This window comes from Onychostoma macrolepis, chromosome 21, assembly GCF_012432095.1.
Source record: "Onychostoma macrolepis isolate SWU-2019 chromosome 21, ASM1243209v1, whole genome shotgun sequence".
NCBI classification, from domain to species: Eukaryota; Metazoa; Chordata; class Actinopteri; order Cypriniformes; family Cyprinidae; genus Onychostoma; species Onychostoma macrolepis.
Window position 1 is genome coordinate 14,524,353 of NC_081175.1, and position 15,428 is coordinate 14,539,780.

General features: G+C 39.2%; 3 protein-coding genes across 9 annotated transcripts in view; 2 read left to right on the top strand and 1 right to left on the bottom strand.

Annotated features, from left to right (window-relative positions):
* Nucleotides 1-5,909, top strand: part of arhgap32b (Rho GTPase activating protein 32b) — a 103,916-nt gene extending 98,007 nt beyond the window's left edge. For all 7 annotated transcript variants that reach the window (XM_058757518.1, XM_058757520.1, XM_058757519.1 and 4 more), the window contains 3 exons: nucleotides 82-852; nucleotides 1,376-1,977; nucleotides 2,349-5,909. In XM_058757518.1, coding sequence (XP_058613501.1) covers nucleotides 82-852; nucleotides 1,376-1,977; nucleotides 2,349-4,571 — 3,596 coding nt within the window. In that variant the 3' untranslated portion in view covers nucleotides 4,572-5,909. The remainder of the gene's footprint in view (nucleotides 1-81; nucleotides 853-1,375; nucleotides 1,978-2,348) is intronic.
* Nucleotides 5,910-7,273: 1,364 nt separating this feature from the next.
* On the bottom strand, nucleotides 7,274-8,270 carry anapc13 (anaphase promoting complex subunit 13). The gene is made up of 3 exons (XM_058757526.1): nucleotides 8,006-8,270; nucleotides 7,773-7,878; nucleotides 7,274-7,545 (listed from the first exon to the last, which is right to left on the bottom strand). The coding sequence occupies exons 2-3, from the start codon at nucleotides 7,869-7,871 to the stop codon at nucleotides 7,420-7,422; spliced, it is 225 nt and encodes a 74-aa protein (XP_058613509.1). The 5' UTR covers nucleotides 7,872-7,878; nucleotides 8,006-8,270; the 3' UTR covers nucleotides 7,274-7,419.
* Nucleotides 8,271-8,689: 419 nt separating this feature from the next.
* sc5d (sterol-C5-desaturase) lies at nucleotides 8,690-11,410 on the top strand. The gene is made up of 5 exons (XM_058757525.1): nucleotides 8,690-8,870; nucleotides 9,161-9,378; nucleotides 9,478-9,610; nucleotides 9,847-9,947; nucleotides 10,433-11,410. The coding sequence occupies exons 2-5, from the start codon at nucleotides 9,169-9,171 to the stop codon at nucleotides 10,886-10,888; spliced, it is 900 nt and encodes a 299-aa protein (XP_058613508.1). The 5' UTR covers nucleotides 8,690-8,870; nucleotides 9,161-9,168; the 3' UTR covers nucleotides 10,889-11,410.
* The last annotated feature ends 4,018 nt before the right edge of the window (nucleotides 11,411-15,428 follow it).

Genomic DNA, 15,428 nt, shown 5'->3' on the forward strand with positions numbered 1-15,428 from the left:
TAAAGCTCTAAAAACGCTCAGCCTCAACTTATAAACCAGCCATTGTGAAATTCTGACTTTTCTGCTTTTCCTTTAACACAGGAGAGTCTAAGGTGTACAGGCCACGCAGACCTCGCTCCAGCAGCGATGCTCTCTCTGCTTCCTTCAATGGTGACCTGCTGGATAGCAGACAACACTGTAACTCATATGACAACCTGGGCCAAGGGGACAGTGATGGGGATGATGGACCAATCTGTGTGCCTGCTCTCATCTCCCCGCCACGTTCCGCTGATGATGTGGACCTGAGCCCCCCTGACATTGGCATGGCCTCTTTAGACTTTGACCCCATGTCTTTCCAGTGTAGCCTTCCTCTGCCAGAGACTTCCATTTTCTCACTTGACACAGATGAAAGCAGTCTGAAGAGGAGCCCGGGCAGTGCCAGTGGCTCAGAGCCAGTCTCGCCAGTCAGAGCTAAAGTTACGAGTCATTCTGTGTCTCCAGACCACAGTCCAGCCTTAAAAGATAGAAATGAACTGCCCCCTGCATCTTTCTCAGAGAAAGCTCCAGTTAAATCCCTTGAGAGCAGTGAGAAGTCAGCTGTTGTGACTCCTCTAAGCATCTCTGAATCGGCTGCCTCCATGATAAGGAAAGCACCAGAGAGCACTGTGCTTCAGCCCACTTCCCCTCCATCTCCACTCGACTCTCCTGCAAAATTGAGCTCTCTGTCAAGAGCCACCGATCTGCCCCTGAGTGAAGCCATTCAACAAGAGCTTCTTTCTAAAGCTGCTACCTTTGAGAGTAAAGAGAGTAAAGACATATCAAGCATTGAATGTTCACAGCCACCACAGGTCACCTGCTCTCAAGAGCAGCCAGGTAAGCTGAACTGAAATACAGGGATATGGTAGCTTAAATCCATAATGTTTCTTGAGGCATTTTTTCCTAAATTAGTTTAATTCACCTCTTATAGAATGAGAATTATAGTTTTTAATTCCTGTATTAAAATAAATTTTCAAAATGTCAGGGTGAAACAGCTGTCATTTTATAAAAGATTTTCAAATATATTTGAAACAAACACGAATACAGAGAGTACATTAAGAACTTAGACAATAGATTTTTGAAAAGAAAAAAATTATTTTATTTTATTGTAAACACTGACATTAACCCTGATGCGACTGTGATATGAACCTCCAAGGTATACTGGATTTCATAAGATAATTATTTGATTTTTCAGGTTTAGTTCACCAGGCTTTTACCAGTAGCGCTTTGCACGAACACCCTCAATGTAGAGAAATCTGTCCACAATCTGTAGAAATTTAACATTTCCCTATCTTACCTTCTCATGAATATTAGCCTGCCTTCTCCTTGTTTGAGTTCCCTCTGTTTTGTCCATCCGTAGGAGCCGTAGCTCTGGACTCACCAAAGGGCAATGTCCCTGTCAGCTCTGTGTCCCTCATACCTCCCCCTCCCCCACCAAAGAACGCTGCCCGCATGCTTGCACTAGCTCTAGCTGAATCTGCCCAGCAGGCCACCATTCTTTCTCAGAGGCAATCCTCTGGACCCCCTACACCAGTGTCACCCGTTAAGCCACAAGAGTTACTGGAGACCATGGACTGGCCTCCTCCTCCTTCCTTGCCATCACAGCCATCCCTGGAGGAAGCTGCAGTCGAAGCATCAAAGAGATCCGCTCCTACGTCTTCACCACCCTCCACCCCAACTGAAAAGTTAACTCGCTCTGTCAGTCTGCACCTCAACACAGCTGAGAGCGGGAAGCCATCCAGCATTTCTTGCAATAGCCAGGATGTTATCTCACCAGAGACCTCAAGCCAGAGTGCTATGCCTTCTAGTCAACATTTTCAAGTCTCCCAAACACAAAAAAGCCCAGAAAGGCAGCAGCCAGCTGTGGGCCAGACACCTGTGAACACAGACAAAACCACTTCTACAATCACCACACCAGCTATCAGCAGCAAGGATACTGTCATTCAACAACCCAGCTCTGAGGTAAGCAGTGGCACATGCAGGAATGTCAGTAGCACTAGTACTTCAGTGCCAAGGCTGAATGTTAAGCAATGTTCTAAATATTCATGAGCCAGACCTTCGCCATTGTAAATTCAAAATTAGAAAAGCATGTTAAGCATAAGTGCTGCTAGTTGTTAGATCAAAAGCTGCCTGCCTTTGTTTTTATTTAATTTGTTAGTATTTATGTGAACCTTTAGAGTGCATCTTTTTGCATGTTGTGTAACCATTTCACCTTAAAATTATTCTGTCATTAATCTGGTATTGATATCAATAACTAAAATTACAGCACATGTAAATACAAAAAGGGAAATATGCAAGACACCTAACAGTGTTTGTTTGGGCTTAATCCCTAGATCCATATGACTGAAATGGTTATGCCACCAAAACCCACAAAGATGCCAGATCAGCCAGTCGCAATTCTCCAGCCTCAGCCACAAATACAGACTCACCCTCATGCAGCGATTCGGTCTCAACCTCAAGTTCAGCCTCATTCTCAGTCACAAGCACAGCCGCAGTTTCAGCCCAAATCGCAGCCCAATGCTAGAGTTGCACCAACCCCCGCAGCACCTCTTGATCCTGTGGAAAAACCATGGGAAGCCATAAAGCCTGTCCATCCAAAAGCAGATAGTGCTCCACACCATACTCAGGGAGTGACGCCGCCAACCCCCCCAGTTCGTTCTATTGAAAGTAAACTAGCGATGGCTGCTCTCTCCAATACTGAGGCTGCAACCCCCACCAACTTTCATGCCATCTTAGAAACATCCATGAGAGGCTCAGTGGAGGAGACTCCCCCGCAATCTCATCCATCTCACCGTAGGGCTTCCACTCATCAGTCAGGTTACATTTACCACTCAAAAGGGGATGCTGCCCAACTGGAGGCCACCACAGAGGCATATTACCATCAGCGAGTATCTCCTTCAGGTCAGGCTACGATGGCATACCATTACAGACCAGAGAGTGTTCCACCACATATTTCTTATGTTTCGAAATCAGAGCCACAGATTTCCTATAGAGGCCACGGTGATGGCCGATACAATACGATTGGACCTAGGTCCTACCACCAGTCCATCAAATCTCGTGGCCCACTGAGAAGTGAATATATTTCTCCAGGCTCACTGCACCACTCCCATGGCTACAGCCAAGTAGATGGACCTACCGTGTACCCATCAATCCGCAGGGTCCACTCTCTACATGTGCCCCCCACTGCTATCCGCTCAATGCCGGTCACCAGAACAGAGGTTCCACCAGATGATGAGTTATTTTACTACCAGCGCCCAGTCTACCACTGCAAGTCTCACCAACCGGCCTCTCAAGTTGACTACCACGTCACACAACTGCAGCCTTATTTTGAGAATGGAAGAGTTCAGTACCGCTACAGCCCCTACTCTGGCTCTCACGTTCTGGATGCCCCTTTCTATGATGTGGACCATTACGGTACGATCCGCTTACGGCACGTCCATTCCTTCAGCGGTCGGGACAGTGCCCCTCTCCTTCGGTCTGGAGCCAAATCTGGAGGCTACCACTACCTTTCAAGGCATCTCATTCCTTTAAAGGAGCATAGCTTCGTAAGCAGAGACATGCCACCTTACGGTGGTTCAAAAGGGAGTGTTTACTTTGCATGGGATCCAGATGAAGCAGAGAGGCTCCGCATACACTCTATCCGCAGGGAAAGCAGAGCGAGACAAAAGGTGAAGGGTTCTGTTATGTCTCAGTATGACAACATAGGACCCTACATGCCAATGGATATAGACATGTTACACTTGCGCAGCAAATCAGATCCCGGCAAAACTGTATTGATGGCTGCCGAGAGCAAAGAGGCCAGATATAATATCGTTCCTGGACCTCAGCATGCTCCCAGGCACTTGATCTCCGATCCAGATGTCCTGATGTATATGGAAACAGAGAAACACTGCCAAGGAAATGGGATGGGGGATAAGACCACCAAACAAGGCAGCTCTAGGACCTACTCGTCCATCCATTCACATCAATCGCAACTTCCACCACGAAGCCTGCAGCACTTACCAGAGGGTGGTCATCATGACCCGAAGTTTGAACCTGGGGAAAAGCAACTGAGCAGTAAACATTGGCAGGAACACTCGGAGAGCAGGACCGCCCAACCTCGTTACGAAAGGTCAGATTTGGATCGCCACATATGCAGGGTTAAAGCCACGAGCAGCGCCAGTGAAGATGAACAAGCAGTTCCAGCGAAGCCAGCTCCTCCACCCAAGCCAGAGAGATCCCATAGCGTTAGAGAGCGACAGCATTACAACCAATCCAATCTTCCCGCACATCTACCAGACAATTCAGACCATAGTGGATCCTACTCTCATCAGTCACAGGGACAAAGACAAAGTGCCATTACTTTACAGTCACACTATGACAACCTGGATGACTACCATCCGGGACCTCAGTCCCAAACCTCACTATCAAATAGGGGTGGTTCCAGCTCCTATCACAGCCCTGGTTTCTCAACTCCACATAGTAATCGCGCATACTCCACTGCCTTGGGACAGGGCGCCTTCATACAGGCTGAGCTTTCAGTGCAGAGGCCAGAGACTGAGATTAATGCTGAGTAAACAGGCATTTAATGAAAATTAAGTTTATTGTAGGTGTCAATAATTCAGTTGAAGTTTAGCAGCCTCTGCAGGACAGTGGACTGACTTCTGACTGTTTACATTCAGTTTCCTTTTTTTTTTTTTTTAAATGTACAAAGAAATGTAAAAGACTTTTTACTGAACTGAATGTACCATAGTTTCATCAGTTGTTTAAACATTGTGACATGGAAATATAACTTGTTATATGCTGTAGATATTCTGTGATATTGACAAATGTTACATGAATCATAACCAGATGAGTTATGTGTATCTGAGAAGTACTACTGGATATAAGGGATTCTTTTCTTCTGTTTTATTACTTTGAAAAGGTCTGGGACTGGGTATAAATGAAGTGTAAAGGTTTGCATTTTAGAAATGCATGTAATCTACATTTTACAGAACAGTTCTGTGTACCTTGATATATATATATGTATTGTGTACTTTCTGGATGTTACAGTAACAGTGGAAGGGAAGCCCTGTTTAAGTCATCCTACCTTCATTTTACACAACTAGGTGGTTCATGAAATTCTTAATATTCTGCCTTCAGGTTGGGGGCCCAAAATGTGCATTTTTTTCCATTTTGTCCAAACTGTGCCATCATTATTATATATGATAGGGTTTCATCATAAGCAACTGGATTTCTTTCTTCATTTGAAAACTTGACATGATTTGACTGAACTCTGCTTGGATTGGCTGCTGTTTGTTGTTGGAGGGACCAAACAATGAATGCAGATTGTGATGGCAGAAGTGTTCATTAAGATATTGGAGAATGCCTGAAGGTGAGAGTGCCAGTGTGAAGTGACACATTTCTCGTCCCACTTTCAGGAAATTGTGTTATTGACCAGGGAGTTTTTGATACATTTAGTGATTAAAATGTCTCTGACTGATTTTAGACCAGCACCTTACTTACATTTTTGTACCAAGCTGCATTACTAAATTTCACTTAGATCCATAAACTTTATATAAGATCCATAAACTTTATATAAGGGGAACCACTTACCTGAAAAGTCCATTCATTTCATAATGCTGAACAATTTGTGCATTTACAATGAGTACAATGTACATTGCCCTCAAAATGAATCAGTCAGGTGGAGATAAACCAATATTTTAGTTATTTAAAAGGACAGTTTATGATTAGAGGACCCGTTTTTTTGTTGTTTTGCAAAGTCGTTGCATGTTACCGTTCTGTCAGACAGTAATTATTATTGCATTACGATGCCTTTAAAATTTGTGTTCGAGTATTCAACTGAGCCCAAGCTCACAATGGCATAATCTGTATGTTTGTGGTTGATTCCCTAATAACATCTGTTTTTGTGTTTTGCCAAGTCTTATGAAGTTCATTTTCCAGCATTTTTATGATTGACATTTAATATGCTGTTTTCTTGTTTTTGTTTATTTGTTTTAGACTGTGAAAAAAAAAAATGGTTGGGTGGCTAGTGTGGAAAAAATAAAGGCACTCATATGTAACCTATTTTATGGGACCAAACTGAAATTTTAATGCAGCATCTCCATACTTGCACTCTTCTCATGAGGATTTGACTCTGAAAACTATAGCATTAAAGCCTCAGAGCCTAATTTAATTAACCTTGTATGAACCTGCGGTCTGATTTCATTTAGCCTCAAATGACATTTACTCCTTTAATGCACATTTTTGGGGAGGATTGTTTTAGTATAGCAAACAAATTAGTAGGCTGAACATTACCAGTATTTCTCTTTAAAACAAATACTTATTCAGCTTAAATCTGTAATATAATACAGCTGCTGCTATTTGATTTAATTTGACTGGGTTGTTGTAATCCTTTAAGATAGCATTTGATATGTTAATCTCAAGCCATTATACTATAAATCCATAGCTATTTGGTCACATTCCCCCAAACCTCTACGCATTTGCCTGAGGAGCCACCTAGCTGAACATCTTTCTGTAATACCAAGAAAGTATTATCATACATGTTGGCTATGACTAAAACATAATATGCTCACAGTTAGCCATGTTTCAGATATATTTGTGATAACAAATGGAGCATCTCAGTTGTCACCTTTGAACCCAAATAAAATTCAGCTTAGCCTGAAAGAAGGAATGATTCATTGATTCCATTCTTTACTGCTTGTGCATTTAATTCAGTTCATTCAGCTATTTTACACTTGCTTATGTTGTATTTGTAGTATTTTACTTTAGTACAATCAAAATATCACAAACTATAAAGATGGAGTTTTTTTTTTTTTTTTTTTAAGTCTAATTCTTATCCAAATAAAGTATAAGGATAATGTTTGGGGTTGGTAAGATTTTTTTGAAAGTATTCCCATTCTTATTTCACTGCATTTTTTGATCAAATTTGATTCTAAAATTAAATTTATTCTTGTCAAAGCTGAACGTTCAGCAGCCATTATTCTACTTTAGTGTCATGATCCTTCCAAAATCATTATAATATGATGATTTGATGCTCAAAAAGCATTTTTCACCGTTGAAAACTACTTAAAATAGTGCTTAATATTTTTGTGGACCCCGTGATATATTTTTTTCAGGATTCTTTGATGAATAGAAAGTTCAAAGAATGCAACTTTTATGCAATATAAATCTTATGTAACGGTAAAATGTCTTTACTGTCACCTTTGATCGAATTAATGCATCCTTTCTGAATAAAAGTATTAATTTCCTAAAAAAAAAAAAACACAATTTAAATGAATACAGCACATTTCATGTATTTTTTTTAAATATCAAAACAATTAAACGCTTTTAATGCAAATCACAGTGGCTCATAATCTCAAATGAGTCCTTTGCATCATAAATCTTGTATCAGTGACCCACATAGCGAACGGAGCATCTTCCCATCTAAGTGCCAATGTTTGGGGTGTTTTCATGCAAACTTTGCAGGGCGAGATCTGACCACTTCATCTCTTGCTCTTTGACTGACTCAGTCGATCCGCCGTTGTCTTGCTCTGCTTCTGGAAGTTCACTCTGCCAGTAAAGTTAAATCATACAGTGGAATTATAGGCAATTATGGCAAACGTGATATCATATAATACAAATGTAAAGTATTCATGCTCAAATATTTCCACGTGCAAAATATGTTGCTGTCTCTAAAGAAAATGACTCGCCATCATTGCGAAGACTACTTAAGATAATACATTTTAACGTATGCAGTTCGAAACGCACATATCAACACTGTAGATGTTAAGTTTTACCAGTGGGATTGTGACATCCTCATATGGCAGTCTGTCTTCTCTCCAGGCATCGTCTGTGAGATCGAGAACTCTTCCATCTCTCTGCACTTCACTGTCCATGATCAGACTTCGGTACACAATCAAAAGATCAAACTATGTTGAAACACTTTTACGTTATGCAGTGCATTGATTTCATGAAAGCACTCTTATTATGAAAGCTATGAAATGATCTTAGTAAGGGTAATAATACAGACCCGTGCAGTCTTCTGCCCAGCGCTGCAGTTTGTTGTTATGTCGCTCTCTGATGACGGCATCTCCTACTCATTGGCCCTTTTCTGCTTACATGAAGCGCTTACATTAATGAAACTGAGTAATCACAATCTTTCTTTAATAGACTATCCCTGCATCCCAATGTGCATACTATCCACCCTATCTGCCCTAAATAGTATTGAAAATTACTAATATCACATAGAATTTAGGATGGATAGTATGCACTTTGGGATGCAGTCTATGATTCATCTGTAAGTTAACGCCTGTACGGTTTGTGAACGGACCTTTTTATTGATTCTGTTGAACCGGTTCACACAAAACGTATCGGAAATATGTTTAACAGTTCTATGCAGAGTTGGTTTTACTAAAACGAACGAAAACATTTCAGAGAAAATGAATTTAGAATTGTTTAGCCTATTGGAAATATAAATTATATGTATTTTCTAAATGACTGAATCATGTCTATAACAAACTGAACTTGAGGCAGATTTAAATACAATAACAATAATTAATAATAACAGCCAATCGAGAAAGTCACAAAGATGTGTGCTTCGTGATGATACAATTACGGAACGACGTCAAAGATCATTGAACCGGTTCTTCTTCTAAACGAACTGTTCAAAAGAACCGTGTCGCAGAAAGGAGTTGGACTTCCTATCACTAACGCCATGACCAGATCTCTCATCTGTCCAATGAGATGTCAAGAAACGGGCTCGCGCTGTTAGGAAGTGAGCCGCTATTGGCTGCGTCCGTTTGTGTTTCTACATTGAGCACAGGAGGACTGCCTCTATGAGGCTTTTAACCTAACGTATTTTCTTTTCTGCTGTGTCTTCAAAAGCACCTTTACAGGTGAGCTGATTGTTTCCTACAGTTACAGAATTTGGTTTCAGACATGAACATGTATTATTAACAATAATACTCTGCATTCATTCTGTTTGCTCTTTTTCTGATTCATTTTGTCTTGGAAAAGGACAAAGTTATCATTTACAATATTAATTAAAGTGCACTGGAGTGTTTTTTTGTGTGTGTGTGTATTTTCAGTGTTTGTTAGAATATGGCAATGATGATCAACTGATTTATTGAAAGGCCTTGTTCAATCACATTTTAGACAGTTAATAACACTTATGTCCAACTCTTAGGGTCAAAGATGGACCTTGTGCTCAACGTTGCAGATGATTACTTCTTCACTCCATATGTGTATCCCTCATCATGGCCAGAGGACGAGCCTCTGCGGCAGATCATCGGCTTGATGGTGGTCACCAACCTGGGTGCTGCAATCTTATATCTAGGCCTGGGTGCTTTGAGCTACTTCTTCATTTTTGACCACAAATTAATGCAACACCCTCAATTTTTGGAGGTTTGTTTATTCATCTAACAACCTACAGTCTTTAAGAGGAGCATATTTATATATGTATATAATATATGTGTATGATTGTTGTTATAATTTTGTCCACAGAACCAGGTGCAACGTGAAATAAAGTATGCTCTGTGGTCTTTGCCCTGGATCAGCGTACCAACAGTAGCATTGTTTTTCGCCGAGGTCAGAGGATACAGCAAGCTGTACGACAGTGTTGATGAATCGCCACTCGGTAAGATCCTTTGCTTTATCAAATGGGTATATAAAGTGCTGGATATGTTGGAAACCACCAGTTTTTAAACTTTAAGGAAAGCTAGGCCAGAAACATTAAAAATGATTGAATCTGGATGCAACAAACTGACAGCCCTAATTTTAGAAAGTGCCAGTGATGCAGCCTGTCAGATGTGCTTTAGATAATCGTATTGCTATGGGCATAACCATCTCATGCTATTTCTGCTTGTTTTTCAGGATGGTCAGGACTGATTTTCAGCATGGTCTCTTTCCTGCTTTTCACTGACATGTGCATTTACTGGGTTCACAGATTCCTTCACCACAAGTTGATATATAAGGTATTTAGGATATATATATATATGAACTGCCTTGCATTGACATTTAGGTAAATATGAGCAAAGACGGGTAAATTCCCGTTATGTAGTGTTTATATATATATATATATATATATATATATATATATATATAAAATATGTGTGAGTTGTGATTTAAGGTAGTTTTTCTATTAAAGCATGTAGGAGACTTAGTAAATGTGCCCTGGTCAAGCTCGGTTACTTATAGTTTATTAATTAACAAAGGGCAAGAAAATGAATAGGATGGGAATAAAGAGTAATATTACAAAATATTAATAGGGTGATATTACTGAGGACACAGGAAATCTTAATCAATTGAAACAATATTCCCAAGAAAACATACTGAATTAGCTTTTATTTTTTATATTTTCAGTTTTCATTTTTTTAGTTTGCTTTGGTGATTTTATGCACTATTGTCATTTTTTAATCCTTTAATGTCTTTAATGTCTAATCTTTTCCCTCATATACAGTATTTTCACAAACCTCATCACGTGTGGAAGATCCCCTCTCCGTTCGCCAGCCATGCTTTCCACCCTGTGGACGGATTTCTTCAGGGGCTGCCATACCACATCTACCCCTTCCTGTTCCCCTTACACAAGATTCTCTACTTAATCCTGTACGTGTTTGTCAACATATGGACCATCTCCATCCACGACGGAGACTACCGCGTGCCCAACCTGATGGAACACATCATCAACGGTTCAGCTCACCACACAGACCACCACCTCTTCTTCGACTACAACTACGGGCAGTACTTCACCCTGTGGGACCGCATCGGAGGCTCCTACCGCTACCCTTCAGCCTTGATGGGGAAGGGGCCACACGACCACATTAAAAAACTGATGGCAGAAGGGAAGCTGAACACAAACAGCATAAACGGCCAGACTAATAATAATAAAAATGGTGTTCATGTCAAGGAAGAGTAGGTAGGCAGAATAAGCATCATGAATGAGTTTCAAGTTAGGATTTTTGCTCTTAAGATAAGTTCTTATTCACAAGAGACTCTTATTACTAAATAATCAGTTATGCATAAAATTGCCAAAAAGAAGCATGGACAAAATGTGTATATTTTTGCCAAATAGAAACATTCGCTATGGCTACCCTGTTGGTTTCTTGCTTTTGTGTAACTTAATATGAATAACTTAAATTAACAGGCTTCTGTCAAGTAAGCGTCTGTAATTTCACTGTCATAAACATTCAAAGAATGTATTAAGATTGACAGACTATCCCTTCACTTCACCTCAGTTCACCTTTCTATTAGCATTGTTAAAGTACACAAGACTGACTTTCTCCATAGCTTTGTTTATCTATGAACTGATAAATGGTTCATAGACCTGGTGAAGGTTTTTTCTGATCTACAGTCATCTAGTTTTAAAAGAGATTCTGTGGTCTGCTTTTGATATGAAATGCACATTCTTTCCAAATTAAAAAAAAAAAAAAGTACTGTATTTCATTGGTGGTGTTATATTGTGGATGGGAATCTGAGGTCAAATCAGGTTATGTAATTCTGCACTTATTCTTCAGATTGACAGACACCTTGATTGTGGAGAAGAGAGCCAGATTGCTCAAGTAACATGACTGTTAATAGCAAACACTGAAGCTTTGAATACACTGACATTTTATTGTCCTTTGCAGCATAGCAACAATCATCTAACCATCATGGCACACACTAGAGGGTGCTGTTGAATCACACAATATTCAGGTATTTGTGATTAAAGAATGGAAAGGTGCAGAAGAAATGTAGATTCGAGTAGTTTTATTGACAAACCAAATCAGTGAAAAGAACAGCTTTGCCAGAATTCTTGTTTGCATCACATTTACATCACAAAAAGACATTTTTTTTCTTAAAGTGTGGGAAGGAATAATCATACAACTTTATTACCGTAAAACAAACAAACAAACAAACAAACTCAAATTAACCATATTTGTTCTTCATTATTTAAATGAGGAGAGAAACCTCTAGGCAATGCATTGTTAGGCAAATTTAATTCATGCTCTTGTTAAAAACATCCTGGCAAGCTAATTAGTGTTTATGGCAACAGTTTATGATTTTTATGATGAATGCATTGCCACAAAGGTTATGACAAGGGATTAACATTGGAACTAAGATGTAACGACCATTGAATCACTTGTTAAAGATGCATGCAACTTTGATTAAAATGTGTGTCCGAGGGGGAAGGGTTATTTGTGCAGTGTTAAACTACAGCACAGATCATTTGATGCAAATGACCACACATGAAAGGCATGTGACATTGCATTCAATGCTTTATGGAATAAAAATGAGCTTATAATCAGGATAAGAGTTGAAGCTGGCAGCTTTATTGTGTATTGAAGTGGGTGGGCTAGCAGGGTTCCTTCAGGTTGAATGCTGTGAAAATCAAATGGCATTTTGCTTTTACTTCTAATTTTTTTAATGATTGCTTTAAAGGAATAGTTCACCCAAAAATGAAAATTTGCTAAAAGTTTACTCACCCTCAGGATAACAAAGATATACATTAGTTTGGTTCTTCATCAGAACAGATTTGGAGAAATTTAGCATTAAATCGCTTACTCACCCATGCTCACTCTGCAGTGAATGGGTGCCGTCAGAATGAGAGTCCAAACAGCTGATAAAAACACCACAATAATCCACACCACAACTCCAGTGTGTCAGTTAATATCTTGGGATGCAAAAAGCTGAAAGTTTGTAAGAAACAAATCCATCATTACGGCATTTTAACTTTAAACCATTGTTTCTGGCCAAAATACATAATCCATAATAATGCTTCCTGCAGTGAAAAAGTCTATCCCATGTTGTCCTCTCACATCAAAATCCACAGACATATTTGTTTAGAACTGTTTTGGACTGTTTTCACTTGCTTGATCTATGCATATTTCTCTCCTGATTCACATGAAACGCTTCGCTGGAGAAAACAATATTATGGAGCAATATTATGGACACAGATTTGTTTATTACAAACACGCATGCTTAATAAGACATTTACTGATGGACTGGAGTTGTGTTGGTTACTTGTAAATTATTGTGATGTTTTTATCAGCTGTTCGGGCTCTCATTCTGACGGCACCCATTCACTGCAGAGGATCCATTGGTGAGCAAGTGATGCTAAATTTCTGCAAACCCGTATTGATGAAGAAACAAACTCATCTATACCTTGGATGGTCTGAGGATTCATTTTTAGCAAATGTTCATTTTTGGGTGCACTTTTGTAATAACAATGTGGAATTATATCTGTTTTGTTTGCTTTATTTAGCAAGTCTTGTTTATTTTGCATGCCTGATGTCAGAAAACGACATGGCTTGGTGTCACAGTATGTAAGTTTGCAGCCGTGCTCTTGTGCATATGCGAACTGTTGCTTGCACTCGTGTGTGTGTTTTAGGCAGTGAGAGAGTTTATGAACCCAATCACTGAACTTGAAAATGGTCTTTTATTTCATGCTGGGTGAAATGGCTTTATTATACGGTGGATGTGCATGCAGGCGTGGGATGCTGGGTGACTCATTTGTATCCTGGCAGCTAACTGAGGTACAGGAACACATCATTTCAAAGTTCACACTGTGGGTACCACCAGGAGCACTATTGCTTTGTGCACAACAATGCCACATTTTCTTACCCATTATTATGATCGCGAGAAACCCAAAGAGGAAATTAATCATTACATTTCTGTCTACCTAGAATAATCTCCACCCTTTATTTGAATCGGTATCATTGCGTGCTGAATGGAGATTGCTGTACTGCAGCTGCGGCCACTATCTTTCAATTACAGCGCAGACCAATGCTCATTCTGTTGGCGTTCTAATGATATCTGCAGGCTGTTTACAAATGTCCCTTCCACAGAATGTATTTCCACACAAATTAATAAGACCTAGTAACACCTTAAGGAAATCTTTTCATTTCAAAGGTATGAAATCCCCTTGTACGGTGGTTGATGCTGATTTGTTTTTGTTTTGGGGGGAAATTTATTTTGTGCTTTGCTTTTATTATTATTTTTGGTGAAAAATTCATGTCCTATTCATTAATCTTAGTTTACAGATATATAGGCCTAATTTTAATTGGTGAGAAATTAAAATAAATATTCAAACATTTTATATATTAAAGGGATAGTTCGCCCAAAAATTTAAATTATGTCATTAATTATTCACCCTCATGTCATTCCAAACCCATAAGACCTTCATTCATCTTCGGAACACAAATTAAGATATTTTTGATGAAACACGAGAGCTCTGACCCTCCATAGACAGCAACACAATTACAATGTTCAAGGCCCAGAAAGGTAGTATGGACATTGTTCAAATAGTCTATGTGATATTGGACAGTGGTTCAACCTTAATTTTATGAAGCTACGAGAAAACCTTTTGTGTGCAAAGAAAACCAAAATAATGACACGTTCACAAGCGTACCACAATGCATGCGTGCACCGTGTTTGCAAGCAGAGAAATGCACATATGCGTCATGGTACGCTTGTGAATGCGCGTCAAAGCCTGATACGGAAGAGAAGAAATTGTTGAATAAAGTCGTTATTTTTGTTTTCTTCGCACACAAAAGGTATTCTCATAGCTTCATAAAATTAAGGTTGAACCACAGATGTCACATGGACTATTTTAATTATTTTACCCATATCTCTGTATTGGCGTAATTTTGAGTATGATCATACCATTTGAAACAATGACGCCCATTCTGCATTTGTTTGTTTTTTGTTTTGTTTTTAGGAAAACATTGTTATGGCAGTATTAGTATCTTACTTTTTAAAAAATCTTTTTTTTTTTTTTTCTTGTCGTGTTCGTCAACAGTATGTTTAATTAACTTATCTTCATCATGCGCATTATTTCATCTTGTCCTTGTTATTGTTGATAATAAAACTAATCTGAATTACACTACAGAGGAAATAATAGCGTTTGTTCAGGTTTTTTTTTTTATTGTCAACAAGATGTTGTCTTTAATGATCAAAAAAAAAAAAAGTTAAGCATTTTTGTTGCGGCAAACAGTTCTATAAATACTGAGCTAAAAGCAATCTAGTATTAATTTAACATTTCAAAGGCAATCTAAAGACAATGGCGCCTTTTAAAATAATGATTACTGTAGTCACAATGTGGCAAATGCTGATGACATTCATCCCTGAGGATTATGATCATGTTTGTGTTATTACTGTATGTAAAAACCTGCCTCCATCCCTAGTGGATTGTGTAAAAAGCTCTTTTAGCTCTGCCTGCTTCATCAAAAATGAAAGGCCCAAAGCAAACACCTGAGGTTGTCTATCAGTTCCACTTAGATGAAGAACAATTCCTCTTCCTTTTTTAGCACCGCTCTTATAATGTGGAGGAATTGGAGATGTCATTTTGAATTTATTATGAGCATCAAACTGAAACGGAATGGCCTCTTTTGGGGGCTTGTTTGTTTGCGTGCGCAGTAGTATACTTTTATTTCTGATTCAGTCGGTGAGCAGCTAATAATACTAGAAATGAACTGCCA